This window comes from Urocampus carinirostris, chromosome 10 (assembly GCF_059441175.1).
Source record: "Urocampus carinirostris isolate Australia breed hairy pipefish chromosome 10, RoL_Ucar_1.0, whole genome shotgun sequence".
Lineage (NCBI taxonomy): Eukaryota > Metazoa > Chordata > Actinopteri > Syngnathiformes > Syngnathidae > Urocampus > Urocampus carinirostris.
The window spans coordinates 39541105-39557865 of record NC_142358.1 but is presented as its reverse complement, the minus strand read 5'-3'; the positions used below and the strand labels follow the sequence as shown (position 1 = coordinate 39557865).

At 43.1% G+C, this 16761-nt stretch overlaps 1 protein-coding gene across 1 annotated transcript in view; it reads left to right on the top strand.

Moving 5' to 3' along the window:
* tgfb1a (transforming growth factor, beta 1a) overlaps positions 1 to 13387 on the top strand; it is a 38711-nt gene extending 25324 nt beyond the window's left edge. Inside the window, exons 2-6 of the mRNA XM_088345644.1 lie at positions 2014 to 2298; positions 3820 to 4054; positions 5103 to 5253; positions 8154 to 8264; positions 10671 to 13387. Of these exons, the coding sequence (XP_088201770.1) occupies positions 2014 to 2298; positions 3820 to 4054; positions 5103 to 5253; positions 8154 to 8264; positions 10671 to 10718 (830 nt within the window). The 3' untranslated portion in view covers positions 10719 to 13387. The remainder of the gene's footprint in view (positions 1 to 2013; positions 2299 to 3819; positions 4055 to 5102; positions 5254 to 8153; positions 8265 to 10670) is intronic.
* Positions 13388 to 16761: the final 3374 nt, after the last annotated feature.

Here is a 16761-nt window from a genome sequence, read left to right as displayed (position 1 = left end):
ATTTCAACCTGCAGCTTGTTTTTCTCTTGCGCTTCTCTGAGTGTTGGTCTGGATTCAATCCCTTAGCGGGCCCGATCTGGCCCGCGGGCCGCCTGTTTCACACCTGTGATTTATGGTTTGGTTCTGTATTTTGTCGATCTCTGCAAGAAAGAGGACAGGTTGGGGGTCAAGTGTGTCCACAACCTTCACCAACTCCCCCCGTCCTTCCCAAAAAGAAAGAAAACAAAACCCTCATTCTTTACGCTCACCAAATTCTGCAGGTGGAATCGATTCCTGTTTAGCTGCCGTCACACTCTGTATGCGAGCACTTATTCAATTTTGCTAATGTGTGTGTGCAGCTGGGAAAGACATTGAGGATAAAAAACAGTTATGTTATGTCATACGTACATTTGATCCCTTCCCATATCCTGCTCGGTGAATATAGAAGTGAAACACATGAGTCTTACCTTAAGGCTACACAGCTAAAACTTACAAAGAAATAAAACTGATATTTGAACCCACAAATATCTAAATTAATAGTCAAGTCAAGTCAAGTCATGTTTATTTGTATAGCTCTTAATCACAAAGAGTCTCAAAGGGTTGCACAGACTATTATGACACCACCCCCTGATCTGAAACCAACATGAGGGCAAGGAAAAACTCAAAAACCTCAACATGAGGAAAATGAAGAAACATTGAGAAGGGCCAGTCTCAAAGAGCTGCACAGACCACACACTATTGAAAACCACAGACTATTATGACACCATCCCCGGATCTGAAACCAACATGAGGGCAAGGAAAAACTCAAAAACCTCAACATGAGGAAAATGAAGAAACATTGAAAAGGGCCAGTCTCAAAGAGCTGCACAGACCACACACTATTGCAAATCACAGACTATTATGACACCATCCCCTGATCTAAAACCTAAAAGAGGGCAAATAATACACATATTATCAACATAAGATATAGGTTATTCATATGCTATAGAATAGAAGTGTGTTTTAAGCTTAGATTTAAACATTTCCACTGAGGTTGCAGATCGAATCTCAGGGGGAAGAGCATTCCATAGCACCAAGGCCCCCAATGGAAAACTGTTGGATTTCTTCTTGGCTCTTGGGATCACTAGTAGACAAGCATTTTCAGGGCAAAGGCTCCGGACCGGAACATAGGGGGAATCCTGAAAAATATGAGGGAGCAAGTCCATGCATGATTTTGTATACTACCAAAGAACCTTAAAATCACATCTTAAGCTAACAGGGAGACAATGCAGGTTAGCTAAATGCTAATGTGATCAAACTTTCTTGTCTTTGTCAAAAACGTCACTGCAGCATTTTGTACCAGCAGAAGGCTCTTGATTGTGGGGGCGGCTGGGGTCAGGACCAAAATCATAGACGAGGGGTCAGGACCCTAGTCACAGCTGCACTTGCCAGACACAAACCTTGAGACTGGGAGGTTCGGGTTCGCGCCCCGGCCGAGTCATTCCTAAGACTTAAAAAGTGGTCGGCGGCGCCCTCTCTTGGCTGCGGCTGCATCGGGTCAGATGCAATCGACATTTCGTTCTGTGTACATTGTTACACAGAATGACAATACAAGGAAATTATTATTATTATTATTATTATTATTATAGAGACATAAACATGGCAGTGACATTAAATATCAGACTGATGCCAGCGCTAAATATTTCCATTTTCCGGAAACTGCAGTGGTATAGTCACATCGCAAGATCAAGACTAGCCAAGATCAAATAACTGGGCCAACAACATCAAAAAATGGACAGATGCCAACTTTACCACAACCAATATTCATGCTACGAACCGTCACCAGTAGAGAGCGCTGTCTAGAGTCGTGTCCTCAGTGGTAACAGTTAAAGGATCCCCCAACCGTGAAATGTCGTTATTATTTTCTGAAACTGACACGAATATTTTGTCCAGGCAGTACAAATGACAAGATAAAGCATTTGAATATAACATTGTCTCTTTACAAGTATTCAAAGTTGAGAAACGGACTAACCCAATCTCTTTTAAATTCCACAGAGAAAAACTACTCTGAGACCACGAAGAACTCCAAAAGTGTCTCCATATCCTTCAACATCTCAGAGATCCGAAACAGCGTGGGTGACTTTCGCCTTCTGACTACCGCCGAATTGCGGATGCTGATCAAGCAGCCCACCATACCCACCGAGGAGCGAGTGGAGCTGTACCGAGGCGTGGGCCCGACAGCACGATACCTGGCGTCTCGCTTTCTCACCAACCAGTTCAAGGACAAGTGGCTATCGTTTGATGTGACTGAGACCTTTCAGGATTGGCTGCAAGGCATAGGTACGTTTCAGACATCACATAGTCTTGTCAAAACCAGATGTGGAGGACGCAATCTGCCAATTCTAGGGCTCTGGACGCAAACTTGGGATAGGCTACACTCAACTTGGACTAGGTTGTTCACAACACTCGACTAGGAATTGAAACATGTCCTGTCAACAGTCAAAAGTCTGAATTTCTTTCAACCTAGCATGTCATTTTGTGCATTTTTTTAACGAAAAAAGCGTTTTGCTGGTGCAAAAAATGCCTGCACTGTTCTTCACTACTTCCACTCAGTCGCTTTACTTCCACATCCTCTCACATTTAGTGACCCTATAACGTTTGCGAGACCTTTCGAGTGACACGGACGCTTTCTTCTGTACCGTTTCATCTGGAGGGACGAAAGCATGACCAACTTAGGTGCCGAGGTGCCTAACTTGTTTGGGTGTTTGAGCATTTGGGTTGGCCATGGTCCCCAAATTTTTTTTTCATGTTTTTTGCTACTTTTTTCCCTTTTAATGTCTTTGTTACTGTATGTGTTTGTCTAGATAGATAGATAGATAGATAGATAGATAGATAGATAGATAGATAGATAGATAGATAGATAGATAGATAGATAGATAGATAGATAGATAGATAGATAGATAGATAGATAGATAGATAGATAGATAGATAGATAGATAGATAGATAGATAGATAGATAGATAGATAGATAGATACCATAGATAGATACCATGGATAGATACCATAGATAGATAGATAGATAGATACCATGGATAGATACCATAGATAGATAGATAGATAGATAGATAGATGGATGGATAGATAGATAGATAGATAGATAGATAGATAGATAGATAGATAGATAGATAGATAGATAGATAGATAGATAGATAGATAGATAGATAGATAGATAGATAGATAGATAGATAGATAGATAGATAGATAGATAGATACCATAGATAGATACCATAGATAGATACCATAGATAGATAGATAGATACCATAGATAGATACCATGAATAGATACCATAGTTAGATAGATAGATAGATAGATAGATAGATAGATACCATAGATAGATAGATAGATAGATAGATAGATAGATAGTGTCATGTCCTGCATGGTCGCCATGACACCCAGCTGGTCCCGCCCCTTGACACCGGCTGACACAGATTGACTTAATTGCGTGTGGGATTCTTAAGGGCTCGTTTTGGGACTGCCAAGGAAAAACCTGTTCATGCACGTTTGTTCTGAGTTACTGCCTTTCTTTTTGAAGACCTGTTCGTGTTCTGAGTGATTGCCTGTAAGCCTGTTTTTGTTTTGTCTTTGGTCCCTGCGTGTTGGACAACTTTTATTTTTATTAAGTGACGGATTGTACACGCAAAATGAGTTCACACTTCCTGCCTCCTGGTCCGTTCCTTGACAGATAGATAGATGGATAGATAGTTCTTCAATACAACCAGAAGATGAATTTCGGATTTGCAAATGTGTGACTGATTCACTGCTGGTCAAAACTTTGATACAAGCAATATTTGTCTCACCAGAGGACCAGCAACATTTCGAACTCCGTCTCTTCTGCGAATGCAGCCAGAGGAGCGCCGATGCCACTTTTAGCTTTTCCATCTCCGGCATCGACAGCGACCGAAGTGACATCGGAATGTTAAAGCAGATGACACAACAGCCTCCCTTCATCCTGACCATGTCCATCCCACAAAGCGCCAGTGGCCAGCTTAGCTCGAGGAAAAAACGGGCTACAGACACACGAGACATCTGCACAGCGTAAGTCAAGTCAAGTCAAGTCAAGTCATGTATATTTGTATAGGACGAATTTTAGCAATGTTGCGAAGACGGAAGAAAGCTTTTCTGGTAACATTCTTTACGTGTGTTTGAAGGGACAGATCGGGGTCAAATATGACACCTAAATTTTTGACTGAGTCACTCTGGGTGATATTACATTTGTCAATGTTCAGAGTAGTTTTTGAGAACAAGTCACAGCATTTAGATGGACCAATAACTAACATAATCTGTTGCCTTGTCAGCGATGCTACAGTGTCGAAAAGGATTCTGGGGTTATTCTTTTGTGCCGCAATCACCTTCAAAAAATAGGCTGATTTTGCAGAGGCAAGGGTTGCTTTATTCTTTAACAAGCTGTCACACCAGGTTTGACGGAAAACCTCAAGCTTGGTAGCGCGCCATTTTCTTTCAGATTTCCAGCATTCCTGTTTAAGCGATCCAGTTTCATCAGTAAACCAAGGTGTGCGTCTTTTAGGTCGTGATTTAAGCCGTATGGGCGCTACTGAATCCAGGACACTAGCCAGGGTAGCATTAAACTCATTCATGAGTGAGTCAATAGAGCCTTTATATAAAGGAAACAATGCAACTACTCATGAAAGAAGCTCAGAGAGCTCAGAAACTATGCCAGTGCTTATATTGCGTCCGCTAAATCCTTCAGTTTTTTTGATACAACATTAAGCCAGCACCTCAAATGTAACTAAATAATGATCAGTAATACAGAGGTACACCGTTACACCGTCACGTCTGAGGTTGAAACTCCTCGAGTCAGAACCAAGTCTAGCGTGTTTCCATCATTATGAGTCGGCTAATCAATCAGTTGATTAAAACCAAATGTATCAATTAGAGACCGAAACGCAACAGTAAGTCAATCTTATGTCCCATTGTTGCTCATGGATCAACTATAGATCCATAATCCATGCTAGTGTCTCCTGAATTTCTTTGAACAAACAAACATATTTTACGTAAGAAAAGTCCAAAATATATTTTTCCAAAAAACTGTTTTGCTAAAGTCCGTCGTATACTTCCTATGCAGCCAGACAGAGACTTGCTGTGTGAGGAGCCTCTACATCGACTTCAGGAAAGACTTGGGCTGGAAGTGGATCCACCGGCCGACCGGTTACCATGCAAACTACTGCATGGGTTCCTGCACCTACATCTGGAATGCTGAGAACAAATATTCTCAGGTAAGGAAACAAAAGATGTTCACTTTTTAACACCTTCTGTAAATCAAAACCTTAACTGAATGAAAGTGAGATGCAACTTGGATTCATTAAGCACTACTGTCATGTGACTCAGCTGTGCCCGCTCATTTGGCTGCAACTGCCGCGGGTTCTGATTGGCTCTCTGTCACTATTTGATCCCAGTCCTGTCTGTCTCCTGTTGTCAGTCCGTTTGCGAACCTCAGTGTATATTAGGCAAGCCTTTTTCGACTCTGACTCTTACCAGTCCCGTTTTGGTCCCGTTTTGGTCCCATCTGCTCTCCTGTCCCGGCTTACGACTCTTCTTGTCCCCGCCTACGTCTACTCTCCCATTCTGCCTTACAACTCATTTCTGGCTACCGACCAGTTTTTCCATCCCTGACACTGCCCATTGCAGATCCACTTCCGTGTTCGGATCACAAGCTGAGCACGAGAGCGAACACCGGATCGTGGGCGCACCCTTTTTCTACCCTGACTCCCACCTGTCCCGTTTTTGCTCCTGTCTGTCTCCGGCTACAACCCGTTTTGATCCTGACCACGTCTGCTCTCCCGTCCTGGCTTACAACCCTTTTTGGCCCCGGCTACGTCTACTCTCCCGTTCTGGCTTACGACTCGTTTCCGACCCCGACCACGCCTTGCTCTCCCAGTCCCGGCTACCGACCAGTTTTTCCGTCCCTGATACCGCCATCGCTTGCTATGGAAGATCCACTTCCGTGTTCGGATCCCAATCCGAGTACGAGAGCGACTTGCTTCCCGCAGCCTGTCTTCTTTCCTTCAATAAAACTTGTGGTAAACGCTACGCAATTGGGTCCTGTTTCCGTCCTGGTCCTGACAACGACGGACTATTTTTTTCCAACATTTTTGAATGATCGGAATTTGCTGCCCCTAATGGGCAAACTGTTTTTTAATGGACTACTTTGACCGCGGGACGGCTTTACAATAAACTCTGGAAGACAGTGGAAATAATTTAACATCTACTTAGGGTTACTTTTTAGAATCAAGATAAAAACTTGGAAATTGAACAGTTGGACTGGACACATTTTTTGAAGTAGTTTCACCTTTCAGGGTTGCTAAATTTGTCAGGACCAGAACGGAAACAGGACCCAATTGCGTGACGTTTACCACAAGTTTTATTGAAAGAGAGAGGAAGGGCAGCACCCACGATCCAGTGTTCGCTGGATGCGGGAAGCAAGTCGCTCTCGGATTCGGACTGTGATCCGAACACGGAAATGGCTCTTCTGTAGCGAGCGATGGTGGTGTCAGGGACGTAAAAACTGGTCGGTAGCCGGGACTGGGAGAGCAAGACGTGGTCGGAAACGAGTCGTAAGCCAGAACGGAAAAGTCAAGTCAAATCAAGTCAAGTCATTTTTATTTGTATAGCCCTAAATCACGAACAGTCTCAAAGGGCTTCACAGATTATTACACTATATTACACAGACTATTTTTCAGCCGATGAGAAGAGTAGGTTATTCATATGCTATGGAGTAGAAGTGAGTTTTAAGTTTAGATTTAAACATTTCCACTGAGGTTGCAGATCGGATCTCAGGGGGAAGAGCATTCCACAGCACCGGTGCCCGGATGGAGAACGCTCTCGAACCAGCAGAACACTTCTTTGCTCTTGGGATCACCAGAAGACCGGCACTCTCAGATCGTAGGCTTCGGACCGGGACGTAGGGGCAAATCAGATCTGAAAGATAAGAGGGAGCAAGTCCATGTATGATTTTGTACAATACTAAGAGAACCTTGAAATCACATCTATGGCTAACTGGGAGCCAATGCAGGTTAGCCAAAATCGGTGTTATGTGATCGTACTTTTTTGTCCTAGTTAAAAGCCTCGCTGCGGAATTTTGTACCAGCCGAAGTGACTTGATTCTAGACTTCGGGAGACCAGAGAGTAGTGCATTACAGTAATCGAGACGGGAGGAAACAAACGTAGATGTAGTCGGGATCAAAATGGGTCATAAACCGGGACTGGAGAGCAGTTGTGGTCGGAATCAAAACACGTCGTAGCGGGAAAGAAACAGGAGCAAAAATGGGACAAAAGTAATTGAAAGTAATCCAGTTAAAGTAACCCTACCCAACCCTGTCAACCCCTGTCATGCACAATAATGATATAATCAGGGTTGGGTAGGGTTACTTTAACTGGATTACTTTCAATTACTTTTGGATTACTCCAAAACCAAATATGCTAATAAAAGACAAAATAAACTAAAAATGAATAAAATGATGACTCACAACACGTGGTAAGCTTTCTATCCTGGCTTTGATCTCCGGCAAAACTAACATAAAATGCAACAGAAACAAAATTAAAATCAATCCAAACAGCTTGCCAACATCATTTTTGCCGTTCCGTGTGTTCCGTTACTCCCCAAGCCTGCACAAAATTGAGTCATTTTATCCATATTTAGTTCCTTTTGTCTTTTATTAGCATATTTGGTATTGGAGTAATCCAAAAGTAATTGAAAGTAATCCAGTTAAAGTAACCCTACCTAACCCTGGATATAAAAGACATATTTAAATTCACCCAGAAATCTGACATATGAGCAAGCAATGGGAATGAGTCTTTGTGCCTGCGTGGAATTTTTAGTTTTTTTGAACAATCTCTGTGCCTGAAAGCCCTCCGATGAACCAATATTGTCTTAGCTGTGGTAATTCCCTAGCAGCTTGAACACACCACAGCCATTAGACCCGTGCCAATTTCCTACACTCAATAAAATGATGTCAGGAAAATGAAGAAATCTCTCTTCTGGAGCGCAAACAATTTACCATCAATTAAGTTTGACTTTTAAAAGACATCATTATGCCTTTAACCGTGATTTATCGGCCTCGTGAAAGAAATTGAGACGAGCTTCTAAATCTTATAAATAAATTTGCCTTGCTGTCAGATTCTGGCCCTGTACAAGCACCACAACCCAGGAGCTTCAGCCCAGCCTTGCTGCGTCCCCCAAGCCCTGGAGCCACTTCCAATTCTCTACTATGTGGGAAGGCAACATAAGGTCAGTCCGAACAACACTTTGAAATGTCAGTGACTACCCCGTACCTGTCAACCTGTACGTTTTTGCCGAACAAAGTACGTTTATTATGCATTTTAAGACGTGTACGACGCACGAGGAAATCTGTACGGAAAAACGCAAATTTGTCAAATATGGGTATACACCGACTATCACGAAACGGCAAATCGATCAAGTCAAACGAGTTCGCCACAGTAGCCTCCATAGATAGATAGATAGACAGATAGATAGATAGATAGATAGATAGATACTTTATTCATCCCTGTAGGGAAATTCACACTTCCAGCAGTCTACCGCGTTGTTTATTAACAGATTGACATGATGCCCTAGGCGTGCTTGTAGCGGAGTGGTTGACGTCACACGCTAGTCCAAAAGTTCGACATCCCTGCGGCAGATGGAAATCTTTACTTTGTGTCCAGGGATACACCACCTCGTGTCTCTGTTTAGCGGCGTTGAAGCCGGATAGCTCCGGGTAGCTCCGGGTGGCTACACGTTAACGTCCGGAATGCAAAACACAGCAACTGCGCTCCCTGTGCGCTTCGATGTTTTCCACCAGCACTCGATGATCTTATTTGGTCGTGAGTTCGCATTTACCATGATTACGGATGGTACCGAAGACTTATAACGCCGCTAGCCGCTTCGCTAGCTCCGGCTCTTCTTCCACGATAGGCCCCTTCATCACGCCGGCACGGGAATTCTTCAGGGCAAGGAGTTGAAATTCCTTGAATACACGCATTTTTGTGCGCTAAAACCCATGTCCCATAGGATAGAAGTAATCCATAGTGTAGTTGTCAAAACGGGAAGAAAAAAAACACCGAAGATAGGAGCAGACAATAAAACAATAGGGCAGCTGCTGGAAAAGGCAGCCGCTCGTGGCAGCGCCGCTTCGGTATCGTTTTTTTTCGTTGCAAACGAAGTGAGCGGTTTGATGCTACTGTGCGCATGCGTCTGCCGCCCATCATGCATCATTCCGTGGTAGTTGTGTAGTAAAAAGAAGTCCGTCTCTTTTTAGAGAACCGGCTTTTTCGGCTCAACTCATTAGAGAGAGCCGGCTCTCAAACGGCTCACTTGCTTTGATGCATTATATTACGAATGATTATGTCGTATAAAGAAGTTAAGAAAAAAAGTATAAAAGGAGATAATGAAAAAAGACAGGTTTGTGGTTATCCCTTTAATCAGTATATTACCAACAATAATTTAATGCAGAAAATGAATGAATCATTTGAACAAGAAAATTCTACTTAATTATATTTGCATGTATTTTTTCCTTCTACAGTGAACGTCCAAGCGACTTCATTTTTGAACTTTCTTTATAATAAACCTCATTCATGTCGAGCAACTCAGGATCTCACAACAAAATGTTAATTAGCAATATATATGATATAACGAAACACATGTACAATATAACATGTTAATGTCAGGGACCAGGAACGGAGACGGGAACCCAATTGTGTTAGTTTCTTAGTTTTATTGAAAGAGAGTGAGAGTAAGGCTTGCTTAATAGCTTGATCCGAGGACTGGCGGAGAGCGGGAGCAAGCAAGGCGGGAGTGACACTTCCGTACCGGAAGAAGACAGGCGGGAATGCCGAGTCGTTTGACTAGGGCTGGAGATCAGAGGCGATGTCAAGTTCGTAATAGAAGTCGTAGGCAGGCGGCGGGCAGAACAGGCGTAGTCAGGTTCAGAAACGGGTCGAAAAACGGGAATCGTACAGGAGTCAAAAACAGGGAGTCAGGTTCGGAAGGCTTGCCTTAGCGGGAGCTGAAGTTCGCAACGATCGGACTCCGGTAACAGGAAGTCGGAGGTTTAAACAGTGGCTAGGAGCCAATCAGCGACCAGGGCTGTTGGCGCCACCGGGGCAGCTGCAGGTGCCCCGAATTAGTGATCATGAAAGTTAAACTACATAAATAAACACGTTTGTTTGAAAAAAAAAAAATTGTGTACTATTTGTAGGTTGACATGTATGCATACCTGTCAACTTCCACGGCTCCATGCCCGTACAAACTGTCGTATTTTCCCGTACAAAATACAAAATAATCGTACACCATTTTTTTTTCCCGGAATGATGCATTATGGGAAATCCCAAGGCGGCAGACGCATGCACACAGTAGCATCAAACCGCTCGCTTCGTTTACAACGAAAAAACCATACCGAGATAGAGGCTACCGCGGCGAACTCGCTTGACTCGATTGATTTGCCGTTTCGTGATAGTCGGTGTATACCGGATGGTACCCATCATTGACAAATTAGCGTTTTTCCATACAGATTTTCTTGTACGTCGTGCTCGTCTTAAAATGCATAATAAACGTACTTTGTACGGCAAAACCGTACAGGTTGACAGATATGGGTATGCTACCCATTCAATATTCTCAACGGCCTTCTTTTTGTTTCAGGTCGAGCAGCTTTCCAACATGATCGTCAGGTCCTGTAAATGTAGCTAAACGTTGATAAGACTTGGAACCATCACACTTTGGAACACTTCCAGAGATGATAACTGATGATAGAAGGAGTTCCGAGTAGGACCTCTGGGAACTTACCCATCAGCATCGAACAATGGTTGGCCTCCCATTGATGTCATGACCATTGTTGTTATTGACTTTTGAGAACGATTAATTTATTTTTGGATGGACGGACACGTGCAGGTGCCACATCAGAAAGTCCATGGTGTTGGTTGGACGATGGAGGCCTATCATCAAGTTCATGTAGCTAGGGACTAGAAATAACATCTGCTGTTGTTATAGGGGTTTTCCCAGGGGACATTGCAGCAGGTGTGTTTACAAAGAACAGCAGGCGAACGCTCTGCGGAAACTCCCTCTTACCAAGAGTTTGACTTTGTATTTCCAATCCATGTCAAGTATTGTTTTTTTTTGTTCATCTATGTCAGGGGTAGGGAACCTATGGCTCGGGAGCCATATATGCAATGTTCCCTCTAAGCTGCGTGTGTGCGCAATTGCGCACTACCCAGGGCTTTACTATGTATAAGAAAATCGAGCCAGCTCACAAAAATCAGGGCTCGACATTGCTAATTGAGAAGTGAATTAAGTCAAAGTTACAGGGCATGAAGGTGAAAATACACGGGTTCCCCTGACGCTGTGTTCTAAATGCGGTATTTGGGAGTCAAGGTCGAAGTAGAACGAAGTCGAGTAAAGTCAGTAGAGTTTTTCGAGAACCGGCTTCTTCGGCTCGGCTCACCAAAAGGAACCGGCTCTTTCGGGTCCTAAACGGCTCTTCAGGTTGTTTTTGCTTCTAGCACAGGTGTCAAACAGGCGGCCCGCGGGCCAAATCAGGCCCGCTAAGGGATTGAACCTGGCCCGCGAGACAACACTCAGAGAAGCGCAAGAGAAAAACAAGCTGCAGGTTGAAATATGTCCACTTGATGTTGCCAAAGCCAGGTGCCTCTCACAAAGACACCGTACTTGTATTTATTTCTCTCTCTCTCTCTCTCTTGCTCTCTCTCTCTCTCTCACTCTCTATCTTGCTCTCTCTCTCTCTCGCTCTCTCTTTTCCACCCCTTTTCTCCCACTCTGTCTCTGTCTCTTTCACTCTGTGTCTCTCTTTTTCTCTTCCTTTGTTGCTCTTTGTCTCTTTCTCTCTCTGTGTCTTTTAACCTCTTTTGCTCTAACTTCCTTTTTTCCTTTCTCTCTTTTGTCTTTCTCTCTTCCTACCCTTCGCGCTTTCTTTTCTCTTTTCTCTCCTTCTGTCTTTCTATTTCTCTTTAGATTCATTTCTTCCTCTCCCTTTCTTTTCCCCCTCTCTCACGACTTTTTATCTTTTGTTTCTCACGCTCTCTCCCTCTCTCTCTTTATTTTTCTTTGTCCCGCCCTCTCTCCTTTCCCCTCGCTCTTTCTCTTATTTCTTTATCTCGTTCTCTTTAATCTACTAGTCTGGCCCCCGACAGAATGTTTTTTCTATGGTGTGGCCCCCGAGTTAAAATGAGTTGGACACCCCTGGTCTAGAGAGTGTGTTTATCAGTTTTTTTCAATTTTGTCTGAAAATATATAATGTGGCTCTCTCAATTTCTTTTGAAAACATTTTTTTGCTTTTATGGCTTATCGGGTCAAAAAGGTTCCTGTCCCCTGATCTATGCGAATGAATGTCAGTTTATCCAAATGAAGCTTTCCATGCTTTCAAAAAACCCTTGTTTGCCACCCAGTCAGGTTCCATTTCTGGTTTGTCCTTTTTTTGCACTAAAACTAAGCCTCTACTTTAGAGCATGTCTCGTTTCCTCTGACCTGCCAACTGAAAAAAATCCAAGGGCAGTGTTGCCTCTAAGCTGGGCGCGTGCGCAATTGCGCACTGCTCGCACATTCTCAGCGCACAAGAAAATCTAGCCAGTGCACAAAAATCAGGGCTCAAAATTGCTAATTAAGAAGCGACTCAAGTCAAAGTTACAGTGCAGAAAGGTAAAAATACACGGGTTCCCCTGACGTTGTGTCCTAAATGCGGTATTTTGAAGTCGAGTCGAAGGAGAACGAAGTTGAGTAAAGTTAGTAGAGTTTGTCGAGAACCGGCTTCTTCGGCCCGGCTCACTAAAAGGAACCGGCTCTTTCGGGTCCTAAACGGCTCTTCAGGTTATTTTTGCTTCTTTAATCCCTACACGACCAAATATTATGTAAAACTATGCACAAAATGACTTAAAAGAAGGGGGGAATAGAACAAAAAAGAAAAAAATACCAAAATGAAAAAGTAGTGAAAAGCTGAGAAAAAAAGAAACAAAAGGAAGAGAAAAAAAAGCACAAATTTAGAAAAAAGTCAGAAAAAAAGAAAAGAAAGAAATGTAGGAAAAAAGTAAACAGAGAACAAAAAGAAAAAAGTAACAACTCAGAAAAAATATACAAAATGAGAATTTTTTTAAAGGAATTAAAAAAAAAGTAGAAAAAAAAAACAGAAAAAAGAAGAAAAAGTTTGTGTTGCATTCAAATAATTTCCAATGATATCACGTGAATCTTGTGGCCAAAATTGTACTTCCACTAAAAATGTGATTAAGTACAGTTCTGTATCTTACAACCGACTCAATAAGCCCCCAAAAATGTTAATATTATGCGACAAAATATATCAGGAAAAAAAAAATGGATATCTTGTGAAAGAATTGTAAGAACAAACGACGTTTGTGGGCAATCGTCCATGAGTCAATTCGTTCAAAAGAGAACAATCATTTTGCATTGCCGGAAACTCAGCAAAATGTCAAGTTTTGGACATGTTTGATAATGACTTAGTTGCCACACTTGGGATTATGGTTGCTCACTGTTGTTTCAAGCGCTGCTCACCGACTTTGTGTGAACGCTCAGACCCGTAAGGAAAATGACAGGGAACATTGTCCAAGAGTACATGAAATGGCCCTCGACATGTTTGGAATTGTGTACAACTCGCTTCAACTGTAAATGCACCATTTCCCAGCATACCAAAATATTCCGACATCCTCTCGGTAAAAATAAATGGCTTACAGAGGTTCTTTTTTTTGAATGCACTGAAAATGCACATGTTTGGTGGCTTGTCAGACAATAATGAGACATCTCTGGCTTGTAAGGGTGCAGAGAAAAACATACGAATGTGGTGAGAAGTCTATAATTTGTTTTTTTCTGCTAACAACCAGAAAGACAGCTCCTCCCTGGCATTAAAAGTTCAGACAAAAGTCGAGATGAATCATGTGAACGAAGTCCTCTTGACATTAATTGCTCTTCCTAAATAACCCAAGCTTTAGCCCCATCTATTTTGCAATATTACCGACAGGGTTGGGTAGGGTTACTTTAACTGGATTACTTTCAATGACTTTTGGATTACTCCAATTCCAAATATGCTAATAAAAGACAAAAGAAACTAAATATGAATCAAATGACTCCATTTTGTGCAGGCTTGGGGAGTAACGGAACACACGGAACGGCAAAAACGATGTTGGCAAGCTGTTTGGATTTATTTTCATTTTGTTTCTGTCGCATTTTATGTTCGTTTTGCCGGAGATCAAAGAGATCACAGCCAGGAGAGAGAGCTTACCGCCTGTTGTGAGTCATCATTTTATTCATATATACCGTATTTTCCGCACTATAAGGTGCACCTAAAAGCCTTTATTTTTTTCAAAAGCTGACCGTGCGCCTTATAATACAGTGCGCCTTATATATGGATCAATATTAAGTCGCAAAGTCTTGCAACTAAGGCAAGCAGCCGCCGACTACATTTTTGCCCGAACGGTGTATGCTGGGATTTATTCACCGGCGTTTCATTGGCTAACCAATGTGTCAATCATCAGTTAAATCGATCACTATTGGCTAAAGTTATTCGGAGGTAAAGGGGGCAGATCCTTTTTTTTCATTTACAGGCTGGCATAGGCTAAAGGGGCAAAACAAAGCCTGCAATTGGCCGAAAAAGATGAATGTGAATAGCAAGTTGGGTTGACGGCATAGAGAAAACAGTATTTTACTCTTCTGTACTGTATTTGTAAATATTTTACTCTCTTGGATTTACTACACTCACGGATATAAGAGGACCCTGGTTGCACATTATTATTGAACACAACCACTTCGGTGAGCTACTCCGGCTATATATTTTCCCAGTACCTTGTTTCAGACTGAACTCGATGTTTCTGTGATAAGCGGTGCAGATAATGGATGGAATGGAGTGTCTATTTTTAAACTAAACTCAATTCCAAGTGTTTATTGTCATATGCACAGTAAAGTTGCGAGCAAAAAAGAAAATAGAAATTAAGGAATGGTTGGCATTTTTTGAATCCCAAGACTTTAAACTTCCGAATGATGGAACGATGCATTTGAGTGACATCGTACGGACACCGCATCCGCACGTGTCTACGACACGTATTTGCTTCTTTGCAAGCTTTTGGAATGTTAAGGGGGTAATCAGTTGGACTGAACCATCTGACTGTTTTGTCCACGTTCCCATTGTAGCGCCTTATAATCCGGTGCGCCTTATCTATGGAAGATATAGGACCAAAATCTATTTTTTGGGGTTGCGCCCTATATAGCCTCATAGTGCGGAAAATACGGTAATTTCTTTTGTCTTTTATTAGCATATTTGGTATTGGAGTAATCCAAAAGTCATTGAAAGTAATCCAGTTAAAGCAACCAACCCTGATTACGGAGACAGTGCAACAACCGGTTTCAGAAAGCTAGGATTTTCAGACTAAAATAACAAATATATAATGAATTGGTAAATTGTGTTTCTGTATTCTTTTCCTGCAGAGTTCTGTGTCATGTGAAAGAAAAAACATGTTTCGTATCGCACTTCAAGTTTAGACTTTGTAAATAAAACGTATATAAATACCCATGTTACATGTGGACTTGTGTATGTGACGGGCTCAGTGTCATGATTACTGATGTGACTCACCTGTGCCCGCTCATTGGGTGCCCACCGCGGCGGGTTCTGATTGGCTCCCTGTCAGTATTTAAACCCGGTCCTGTCTGTCCCCTGTTGTCAGTCCGTCTGCAAACCTCAGTGAACACTAGGCAAGCCTTTTTTGACCCTTACTCCCACCTGTACCGTTTTTGCTCCCGTCTGTCTCCGGCTTCGACCTGTTTTGATCCTGACCACGTCGACTCTCCCGTCCCGGCTTACGACCTATTTTTGTCCCAGACTACGTCTACTCTCCCGTTCTGGCTTACGACTCGCTTCCGACCCCGACCACGCCTTGCTCTCCCAGTCCCGGCTACCGACCCATTTTTTTCCCTCCCTGACACCGCCATCGCTCGCAACGGAAGATCCACTTCTGCGTTCGGAGCATTATCCGAGTACAAGAGCACCAACTCCCGCGGGTTCTGATTGGCTCCCTGTCAGTATTTGAACTGAGTCCTGATAATCCCCTGTTGTCAGTCCATCTGCTCCTGTTTGTCTCCCGCTACAACCTGTTTTGACCACGTCTACTCTCCCGTCCCGAATTACGATCCGTTTTTGATCCTGAGCACTTCTGCTCTCCCGTTCCGGCTTACGACTCGTTTCTGACCCCGACCACATCTTGCTCTACCAGTACCGGCTACCGACCTGTTTTTTTCTGTCCCTGACACCGCCATGGCTCGCTACGGAAGATCCACTTCCGCATTCGGAGCACCATCCGAGTACAAGAGCGACTTGCTTCACACGTCCAGCGAACACCGGATCGTGGGTGTAGCCCTTTCTCTTTCCTCCAATAAAACTTGTGAGAAACGTAATGCAATTGGGTCCTGTTTCTGTTCTGGTCCTGACACTAAGGGCCTATTTGATTGGCATCTACTGACTGATTTCGTGCAGATTAGATTTGCATTGTAACACATTGATGCTAGTATTTGATTAAATCAAACTGTCACGGTTGCCATGGCGCCTGATTAGCCCCGCCAGTGTGGCGCCAGCTGCGGCTCATGGAAGGATTGGCTTCCCTTTTATTTAAGCTCAGTGCTCTCACTCTCCCTTTGTCAGTCCGTCAACGAACCTCTGCCCCGCAAGACGTGGGTTTTGACTCTGTCCGGTTTCTTGTTGGTGTTTCCTGTCCGGTATTGTTCCCGT